At 41.4% G+C, this 11,350-nt stretch overlaps 1 protein-coding gene across 6 annotated transcripts in view; it reads left to right on the top strand.

Moving 5' to 3' along the window:
- The window catches only part of MAP3K7CL (MAP3K7 C-terminal like), a 64,736-nt gene that overhangs the window by 40,716 nt on the left and 12,670 nt on the right, over window positions 1-11,350 (top strand). For all 6 annotated transcript variants that reach the window (XM_081799200.1, XM_081799180.1, XM_081799171.1 and 3 more), the window contains one exon: window positions 1,008-1,069. In XM_081799200.1, coding sequence (XP_081655326.1) covers window positions 1,008-1,069 — 62 coding nt within the window. The remainder of the gene's footprint in view (window positions 1-1,007; window positions 1,070-11,350) is intronic.

Here is an 11,350-nt window from a genome sequence, read left to right as displayed (position 1 = left end):
GCTTAACCAACTGAGCCACCCAGGCGCCCGAACTTTCCTTTCTTTGTTACAGTGTAAAACAGATTTGGTTTTTAAACAATTCTTTAGCTTGTCTTTTGTCTTATTCTCATAGTCATCTGTCCCGGGGTAGGTGTTGCCAACATGGAGGGGATGGGAATGGATGGCCTAGCAGAGCCAGAGTCCGCCTGGACATATGAGGTTCTGCTGACAAGGGGCTGTGCTCTAGTCCTGTGGCTGGGTCACAGTATGTTCTCGAAGACATTTGGGGGTGACTTGGGTATTTTAGGCCAAACATCTCTCAGGTTTCCTCGGATGCTTCTGAGAACATCTTCTGATCCATTGACACCTGCCTATTGCCTGTCAGTCAGTGTAAGGCATTTGGGGACAGAGTGGCCATGGCTGTCTTCGCTCAGGTTCCCCCACATCAAGGCAGTGCACGGGGCCTCATGTGGGGACTGCTGCCTGCCGCGCAGGGAAGAACCCCCTGCCTGGGTTGCTGCCTGTTGCTCACCAGAACCCAGACGAGGCTCTGGGTAACTGCCTGGTGGTGGTGATTTGTGGTAAGGACATCAAAGCCCCCATTGGAGTCACTCAGAGTAGAGCTTCTATTTTTCACTAACACATTCTTCTGTCCCATTGAGGTTGTTCTGATCACCTCATTAGCGCCTTGTTAAAGCACTTTCCTGCATGCCAGGGAATCTGGTTTTGGCTACCATGAGAATATTGTGCTTCTTAATTATAGAGCTACCAGACTGGACAGTTGAGGATTCTGATATTTGTTTGAAAAATTTTGGCCAGGCCAGCTATGCTCTCCAGGCTTCTGTTTGTACCAAAAATGAACAAGATTGTCTTCTGTATTCTCTGTGTCCCCACCTGAAGTGATGAGAATAATTAAAGCAGTATATACTGATGATTTAATTGTATAAATCCAAAGATGGTGAGAGCAGGACGCCTACCAGGAGAGAAAGAGCTCTATAGTGAAGAATCCTTTTATTTTCATGTTCTAGATGATACACCTCCTGAAGACGCCATTCCTCTGGTCTTTCCAGAATTAGACCAGCAGCTACAGGTAAGGATCTATCCAGAGTCTTTCCTTTTTCCTCTTTAGCTTCACAAGATATAGTGAATGCACAAGGGACCTCACTGAGAAAAGACTGACTTGGAGACAGAGTGGGGAGTTTTCAAGTCATCAAGGATTCTGTTTCTAGAGCTCCAAAGTCATGTAACTCGCATGTAATATGCCTGTCTGCGTATCTGGCGATAACACCAGAATATGCAGAATTTACAGCGTAAGCAAGCTCCTATGTATCAGGAGCTCTGGAGCCTGGGAGCAGGGCTGGTTGCCATTGCCCCTGTGGCCCATTTTGATGAGTGATTTAGTGGTAAACTGTGCAGAGGTGACTTGTAATGGGCGGAGGTGGGGGTGGAGGGGGGCTTCAGAATTATCTTCTTTTCTCTCCTCCGCCCCAACCCCTCCCCAGTCCTCTGACAACTTTCAGTAGAATATAATTATTTTAAGTTAAACATTCTGAATACTGTCTGGTTTGATCTGCGAGAAAACTATTTTGTGTGTGTAGTTTACAGATGACCTATCAAAGAGATCCCATTTCAGTACACCAGAATCATTTGAAAGGAGCTAATTTATGACATTTCAATTTTCTTTAGATGATATATGGGGATTCCAGGCAAAGAGGGCTTTAGGAAGAGGTTCTGTCCGAAGACCTGAATACTGGCCGTGGGCCAGACGTGCTCCTGAGTATCTCACTTTGCAGTCACACTGAGACAAATCTAATAGGGGTCTTGAATCCTGCGCACAGACATTTACTTAGTCACTACTTTTTTTTTTTTCCCTCTAAGTATTGATTTTGAAAGCCTTTAGGCTCTGCAACCTCTACTACCTATCAGGCCTGATGTCCCCCATTGTCTTACACCCAGCAGTTCTTCCCATTTGTGGGTGTGACTGGTATCCTGAAGTCATTCACACGTGGGACCCCCAGTCCTGAACAGCCCTTGACAGAGGTGGGAAGAACCAAGAATGAGCCCTTGTGCAATCCAAAACAATGTCCTTTTTGGTGGGTTCCTGTTCTGATCTCAGTACCCAGGGCACTGAGTTAAAAACCTGGAAGTAGCCAGGTCAGATTGGAAGAGCCTGTGTTCCAGTACTAGAGTGGTCTCTAAAAATAAAAAAATCGGGGCGCCTGGGTGGCTCAGTTGGTTAAGCGACTGCCTCCGGCTCAGGTCATGATCCTGGAGTCCCGGGATCGAGTCCCGCATCGGGCTCCCTGCTCGTCAGGGAGTCTGCTTCTCCCTCAGACCCTCCCCCCTCTCCTGCTCTCTCTCTCTCAAATAAATAAATAAATAAAATCTTTAAAAAAAAATAAAATAAAAATAAAAAAATCAACCCAACATGACTCAGGTGTGACTAGGCTTCTTGGAGGAGTCCTCCTTCTTACCTCTTACCACGGTCCCGGGCATTGTCACAGTCCTCCAACAGAAACCCGCTCAACAGACAAGTATCAGTTCTGCAGAGATTACTGAAGAGTAGAGAAGGTGGGAGGGTTATGCTGATCACCACCCAGATGTCAAAGGACAGCTCTGTTCGCCTCTAAAATTTCCTCTGCGCTATCAGCCGTCTTATCTCCTCCTTCTCCTGCACCCCATGCAGGGTCTTCAACCCAGTTCCCCTAGCTCCTGATAGCTAACCATATCCCGAATATCGCTTTTTCTCACCATGGAGAAAGACTCAGCTCTCAGTGTGCTTTTCTGTCTGGCATGCTCCACCACACACACAGCTTTCCTCACTTGGATTCTGTCCTCACAAAAGGGCTGTGAATAGGCTGCTGGTGGTGTAGTTGGGGTTGTAAGATAAAAACTAGATTTTTCCCCCCGCAGTCCCAGTTTTTTTTTTTCTCCTTTATTTTAATGTCACCTCAAAGCTATTTTATTATCATGGCAGTTAGATGAAAATAAGGAGTATGCATGTTTTGGAAATAGAACAGTAAAAACATATTCAGGTTCTGCTTCCTCCATCAAATGATGGATCGTGAATTCTATTTCTTTTGTATTGACAAATTTTTTTTTTTCCTTTGGGAACATTAATGGTCTTCCCTGGTTCATGGATTGTTCTTTACAGGATTCATAGCGCCCCTGGCAATTCTCCAGACAATTTTTCTTTTTTAGAGATTTTTTTAAAAAATGTTTTATTTATTTATTCATGAGAGTCAGAGAGAGAGAGAGAGAGAGGCAGAGGCAGAGGGAGAAGCAGGCTCCCCACCTAGCAGGGAGCCCGATGCGGGACTCGATCCAGGACCCTGGGATCATGACCTGAGCCGAAGGCAGACGCTTAACCATCTGAACCACCCAGGCGCCCCAACAATTTTTCTGTTAGAGCATCTCAAGATCCATTTGGATTTTATGGTTTTAATTCCATTTGACATATATATTAGAAATTAGGCCTATTTATTTATTTATTTATTTTTAAAGATTTTATTTATTTATTTGACAGAGCGAGACACAGCAAAAGAGGGAACACAAGCAGGGGGAGTGGGAGAGAGAGAAGCAGGCTTCCTGCTGAGCAGATTGCCTGATTCGGGGCTCGATCCCAGGACGCTGGGATCATGACCTGAGCCGAAGGTAGATGCTTAACGACTGAGCCACCCAGGTACCCCGAGAAATTAGGTCTATTTAATTATTTTAATCCAACGAGACTATTTCGTCTTCACTGAGCCTTAACAAGATAAGCAGTTGAGAGGCTTCTTTCTGGCTCATGGGTTTTGATCCCCCCATCCCCTACCCTTAAAATATGGTATTGCTTTACGTCTTCATGACTGGAGGGAACATTCCCAGCTACACACCTTAAATCATTTAAGTAAGTGCTTGTTTGTTGCGTGAAGGATATGATCAAGTTTGTTATAAACATTTACCAACTGTCAAGCCATTTGGTTAGGGTTGCCTCTGTCCGGGGCGGTAGCCTGCTACCTTTATTCTATACTCCAGGGCATGATTGGCTCAAAAACAAAACGGTGGGAATTGAGAGGGGAAAGATAACACAGAAAATGACATCCAAAAGCACATTCTTCTTTCCATGCTTAGCATAAGCCTATAAATTTAAGTCATTCTGCCGCAGGACGTCTCTGTACTGAAAGCGATGAAAATGTTTTATGTAGCAAAGGAGCAATCCGTTCTGTGGAGCAGACCCTCTTCAGAGTCAGTGTCATGTGCTCTCCACACATAGTAATGGCTCTTGGAATTGTACCGACCATCATGATCCTCTGCAGGAGAATGAAAGTTAGGTGACAAAGGTACGCCAAGTGCCTTGTGATTGTCACTATTTGCTCGAAGATAAACTGACTCTTGATTATCTCCACAGGAGCCTTAAAAACTTGCCAAATGAAAGATAAGGGATGCCAGGTGATTACTGCCATCCCTACTCTTTGCATAAGCCTCAGATTTAAATCCCACTGTGCACATTGCGTATTGCTGGGCAAGTGACTCTTCCACGCAAACAATCTCATGTGAGCCTCGCCGTAATTGTGTAAGCTAACTATAATGTCTCCACTTTAGAGATGAGAAACCTGAGGTCAAATTTTGGTCTGAACCAATTTGCTATTTCCACCTCTATCTCAGATTCTGCATCTTGGTAGCTTTCTTTCCCTTATAGCTTTTGGGAAACGTATGGGCTTAAATTACTTTGATAAGTAGCGGGTTTTTTTTTTGTTTGTTTCTGGTTTGCGAGGTTGCCATAATGTGCCTCTAGGACAACCTTGTAAAGTTGGTTCTGACTTTCTGATCTCCATTACACATTCTTGTGTTATAAAATGGAGCTATAAAGTAGCTATCTGGTAGATATTGTCTCACCAATTTGACCCCCTAGATTCTGTTGCTTTGCCAAGAATGTGGACATGTTGGAGCATGTAATTCGTGGTGCTTCTATTTTCACAGAAGCCAAAAAAAGCCCTGTGTAAGAATAGCCGTGACAAACATTTCTCTTGATGTCTCTATTAATGCAAAAGTTGGGCAAGAGACTTTGGGGTAAGGTAGGTGTTAAAAGGAGCATCTCTTTATAATGTTCGTTTGTGGGCCTTAGGCCTCAGCATGGGGGCAATGGGTACGTTGATTCTATTTTATGCGGATTCCTTTCCTGGAACTTGGTTTCTAAATTCTCTCTGCCTATTAGAGGCTGTAGTTGGGTTGAGCTGGTTTAGCACACACTGTCCAGAGAAAGGAGGCGCAATTCTATGTCCACTTCTAAGAATGATGGAAAAAAATCACTATTTTTCTTTACCAGAATACCTCCATCCTCACCCCCCCAAATAAAGATAACACTGAGATTCAAGGAATAATTTTCTTTAGGCTTCAATTTCCTTCTATTTGAAAACGAGACCATGCCCAACCTACCTCTTTGTTTTGAAGGATGGTCTGAGTTGGCACCACATTTGTCTTGAAATTTAACCATGTTGCTGTGTTTTGGAGATCATCCTTTGACCTCTAGATGATCCAAAGCTGAGCTGTAATCTGGTTTTAATTGTATTGCAATGAAGAATATGCTTTTATCATCAGGTAGATATTATGGTAATGAATAAACCTCAATTTTCTGAACTGCAAAGTGGAGACAACAATATTGATCTCACATTGTTGTTGTGGGAATTAAATGTGAGAATGAATAGATCTAGCACAGTGCTTGGCAAAATAATTGCTCACTTAATGTTAATTTCCTTCTCTAGTGAAATCGTTTTTTGAATGAAGTATTTAAGAACTAGTAATTTGGGGCGCCTGGGTGGCTCAGTTGGTTAAGCGACTGCCTTTGGCTCAGGTCATGATCCTGGAGTCCAGTGATCGAGCCCCACATCGGGCTCCCTGCTCAGCAGGGAGTCTGCTTCTCCTTCTGACCCTCCCCCCTCTCATGCTCTCTCTCTATCTCATTCTCTCTCTCAAATAAATAAATAAAATCTTTAAAAAAACAAAGAACTAGTAATTTATTTTTGTATGTGTAAAATGACAAGAGAAGCATCTCTTTGGATATTTGAATTAGGGATAGAGGTTCTGTGCTCTCTTCTTTTCATTAAGCTAAGGTACTTTGAACAATTTTTTTTTAAGCCAAATTGAGCAATAGCTTCAATCCTTCTTAAAGTCCTCCCATCTAATCTGAGAAGACAGTGACAGGTGTCTCTGTGGTACACATTGAACTTGCCTTTTCTCAGACAGAGTCTAGTAAGTCCAGAAACTGATGTCACCTCCACAAATAAACAATTTCCTAGCTTCAGTTGTGTGCTGTAATATCTTGTTATCCAAGCGGTCTCTCCAGAAATTTCTTTCAGGTCTTACGTCAGTGTATTGCTTGATGTCTTGGAAAGGAAAATGATAGAAAATGGGGAAGTCTTAGCATTCTGGGATTCTGCTACACTGGTCTTGAACATCCATCTGGAAATGCAATTAAGAAATAATCCCATAGAAAACACTGAAACTGTCTGCATTTTCTTCCTCATACGCATGTTGAAAAGTATCTTATCATTCATTGGCTGCTTGTGACCACATGGAAAATATACGCAGATACCTTGGAGCTTTACTCTGGTACCTTACTTTTTTTTTTTTTTTGAGAAGCCCAGTAGCCATCCAACAAGATGTCTTGTTGGAAAAGTTTGAGACACTCTTGAGTAATCTCTCCCTTTAATATTGCTTACATTAATAAAAATGACTTAAATGTCCTTCATTTCAATGTTATAGAAGATATGTGGTATAATGATTATTGTTGACTTTGGCCATCATGTAGATACTATAGAAATGCCAATTTTTAAAATATTTTCAGAAGTGTTTTAAATTCTACTATAACAGAGTTTTCAAATACTGCAATTAGTCCTGACGATGTTTTTTTCCATTTAGTTTTAACAAATTGTGCCTGTTAATTCAGGGATATTAAAATGCAACATAAATTTAAACCAGATACCTCCATCCTCACCCCCCACCCAAATAAAGATAACACTGACATTCAAGGAATAAATAAAAAGTCTGCTCAGCAACTGTAGAATATTTAGCTTCCTAAATATAATCTTCTGTGTGGGAAGCTGGGAGAGGAAAATTAATTCTTACTTTTTTTTAAGTGGATGGGACCAGTAGTATTTGAAGAAGCCAAGTAGAAAACGGAAGTACTTAAGTTGGCTTTGTCCCTTGCAGAGAGATGCTTGGCTGGGTCCTTTCCCACGGGGCACTTTCCAGAGGACGGGAGTCCATTTCAGGAGGAGCTTGCTATAAACCCTGGGCAGAGAGCAGAGATGGGATGGTGTGGCTCAAGCCGGCATTCTTGGAACAGGAGCCTGCGGTTTCTCTCTTACTTCATCTTGTTCAATCTGTCCTGTTGATTGGGGTGGATGGGGGGGGGGGTAGTAGCGACTCACTCACACCGTGTGTAATTTAAAGCCCTTACGAGCTCCATCCTCAGGCAGCCGCGGGATGGGGCGGACAGGGAGGAAAGGGGGTGGGGAGCAAGTGCCCCCTCCTGGGCTCTGACCTCATTCAACCCCAATCTGGGTCTTGGAAAAATGTGTTTCAAAGTTGGCTTGAGTTGCTGTTAGGAGAATATCTTGATTTAACCTTCTTAGAACTGGCTGTATCGTGAGTAGGCTAGATACCAAGGCATTGAGTCTGAAGAGTTGTTTCTGCGATCCCATAGGACTCACGCTCTAGTGCACGAAGAATACATTTACCTTTTCACTTTCAAATCAAGTATCTTTGGACTCCTGTCTTCGGAATGCAATAGTTCATCTTTTAGGCAAGCGGGAGAAGTGTATCCAGTGTGGGAAGATGTAGTGTAATTATGGAGAAAATAAGGAAATTTCTTTTTCTCCTGATGTGAAAAGAAATTCACTGTCAACATGAAGAGTTTATTGCTCGCCTGTTCCCAGCACGGAACGATGACTACGAAAGCCTCTCAGATGAGAATAGTCAAAACGAAGCAATGAGCATTAAAGCAAAAATATGTGTAAATTTTTATTCCAAGAATCTAATAGATTTTTTTCATTTGGTTACCACCAGTATTATCTTACGTTATTTTTTTAGTTTTCAGTGTGAACATGTGTTAAGCCTATGCATGACTGATTAATTCATGAATGCCAATGTTTCAAATGTCACATGATTTAAACTTATCGATAGCTCCATTTTTGCCCTGGAAACCTGATTATTGTGCTTGAATTTTAGGAATCTTTTTCCTCAGGCAAACAGTTTCATTTTATTCAATGAATGCTAGTGGTCAAATATTATGTCTTATTCTGCGGGGGTTATAAGAAGGTAAGAGAGAGTCACCCTCAGTGAAGACCTTAGGATGCTACACACACACAAACACCTAGTATATCATAAAGCAATAACAGTGTTCTATATTGTACAGAACAACATCTCATTACCTATAGTTCTACTTTTTTGGGGGGTATAAACCTAAATATCTTAATACTCTTCTTCACCAGAATTCCTGTTGGGATGCAAACCATATGTATTTAAAAAATCCATATGGGATATGGATTTTAGGCTGGGATAAACGTCAAATACCTTCTAACGACAGCACTTCCTGCTGTCAGGGGGCACTTTGTTTTGTCTAATGACATTTAGGGTTTGTGGTGAATGGCTCTAGATAGAAAGGGGCGAGAAATTTTATGTTCCCTGGAGAGCAATTTGGGAAGGAGAGAGCATTTGGGTGCATATGAAGTGAGCCTCAGATAGTGAATCCTTGCAGCAATTCTTAGAAGAAGAGTGGGGGCAGCAAGAAACTCTAATGACCATTTTCTTTTTTTGCATTAGCTTTTTAAAAAATTGTGGTGAAAACACATAACATAAATTTTACCATGTTGGTGACTTTTAAGTGTACAGTTAAGTAATGTTAAGTCTATTCACATTATTGTGCAACTAATCTCCAGAACTTTTTCATCTTGCAAAACTGAAACTCTATACCCATTAAATAGCTCCTCATTTCCCCCCCACTTCCCTGCCAAGCCCCTGGCAACTAATGAGATGACTTTACAATGTTGTGGTGGGTTATGCAACATAACTTCCCTCCTTGCTTAAGAAAATCTGCTCTATTCTCTTTAATGCTTTCATACAAATTGGGAGAACTAGAAGTGGTGCCTAGTTATATGCCAGGTTGGGTGAAGACAGAGCTTGCGGGAGCTGGAGGCTTGAAGTGACACCTGGCATCTTTTTATTCCCTGAGACGCTGAACACTAAGTATTTTTGGCTTTTCCTTTTTTAATTGGCACTACTTTTTAATTGTGGAAAACCTTGAAAATAGTGTTATGTGTAAGTAGCTTGATCATCCTGCTGAGAGCATGTGAGGATACTGTATATATCCTGAAATACTCCCTATATTATATACCCTTAGCAGCATGATCACACTACCTATACATAATATCTTCAAATTTCCCACAATTAAGAAGTGCCAGGGGCGCCTGGGTGGCTCAGTTGGTTGGGCGACTGCCTTCGGCTCAGGTCATGATCCTGGAGTCCCGGGATCGAGTCCCGCATCGGGCTCCCTGCTCGGCGGGGAGTCTGCTTCTCCCTCTGACTCTCCTCCCTCTCATGTTCTCTGTCTCTCATTCTCTCTCAAATAAATAAATAAAATCTTTAAAAAAAAAAAAAAAAAGAAGTGCCAAAAAAAAGAACAAATGAAAAAACTTCCCACTTAATAAAAAGGATTGCAAGGTAGCAAGCTAAGGGGGGAAAAGACCCCCCTCTTCTTAAGAAAATTATATATGTAAATGTATAGTCTCTTCTTAAGAAAATTATATATGTAAATTTAGGAAAATTATACATGTAACTTTATTACATATTGTTATATGTACACATACACACACACACACATATATGTAACTTTCATTTTTCCCTTTTGAATCTAGCAGCAGAGGGGATTTCTTCCTGTACATGGCTATGTGCATTTATTTACTCTTAAGGACATAAACCCTTTGCATGGACTCCTAGAATCCTTTGGCTATCACATAGGTGACTATGCTGATTGTGTGACTCAGGGACCTACAAGGGGTGGCAGGTTATGGAATGAGCTGAATATAGTTTATGTGATGTTCGTAAGGACAGGAAATAAGATGCGTAGAGTCTTAGGGCCTTCCAGTGAGGACATGGGGCACAGATGATTTAATAGCAACTTGGCTAGGGTGCCCGGAGTAAATTGTTTTCATTCTCTTTACTGTTATACCTGGTAATTTGCCAGGGTAACAGGTGAAAATTGATGAGGGGGGTGGTGATTTCTAGGACATAGACCAGAAGAGCCAGGAGTTCTGAATTCCTTTGGCAAGAGCTTTGTCTCATGGGGTGCGTTATACTGTAATACTCCTGGGCAGTACTTTTCAATTTATTTCTATAAAGAAAGATGGTAATGGTTCCAACAGGCTGAGTTTATGCTACAAATGTGTTCATGGGGCAGTAGGTAAAGATGCTTCATAATGCAATTATTATTAGATTTTCCATGAATCTGGACATGAGATGTTCCACATGAAGGTAACTTTCAGGCAAATCTATTTCGAATTTTATTTCCTTTAGAAAACCTCTAATCAGAGGCCTCATGATAAATGGGAGGGGTCATCTTATCTGTCAGTCAGGCTTTATAGGATTTTATAGAACTTCATAGAATTTCTACTACATCCTGGGTGGGGTTGCTGAATACAACACCCAAAGAAATCTTTGTCCTTGAAGAATATAAAGAGAGGAGCAAGCAGGAAGAAATGCATCACTTCCTAATTTCCGAATATAAAATTAGTGAAAATATGACCTAGTCAGACACATACTTACAGATATAGACTATAACGAGAAAAGGATTAGACCAAAGAGCCCACTTAACAATGAAATTGTATTTCTCAGATAGTATATGCCATTTTCTATAAATAATTGACTAGAGTGATTAAAAAAACTCTTTAAAAGACTATTAGCTAGTGTTTCTTAATGTAATGTTTTTAATAATGTGTTGCTAACTAGGAATTAGAATTATAAACTCAAGGAAAGCTAGTTTTTCAAAAAATAATTTCTAGAAAGGAGTAGGATTTTCAACATGCTATGGGTCTAAAGGCTTGCCCTGCTGTCCTTTGTTTTCCCTGTGGATGGGAGAGAAACAAAGACACGAATCCATGCTCTTTGGCCTCACATGTGATGAGCATTGTCTCACTTGGGGTTTGGTCTTTCATGGGGTTTGTTAATCCTTGCAAGCTTTATTTCCAGCCCAGCTTCATTTCTTCAGTTTGTTTGCATCTCTCAGAAAAGAGCCTTTCTTGTAGGGCTACTCCATTCTCCAAAATGAGATTATGCCTCTGGGCTAAAGGCGCAGAAAGCAAGGGGTAACTAAAGCAGACCACTGAAATATTTC

This window comes from Leptonychotes weddellii, chromosome 1 (genome assembly GCF_054177405.1).
Source record: "Leptonychotes weddellii isolate Sample4059 chromosome 1, ASM5417740v2, whole genome shotgun sequence".
Lineage (NCBI taxonomy): Eukaryota > Metazoa > Chordata > Mammalia > Carnivora > Phocidae > Leptonychotes > Leptonychotes weddellii.
This window is presented reverse-complemented; position numbering and strand designations above follow the sequence as displayed.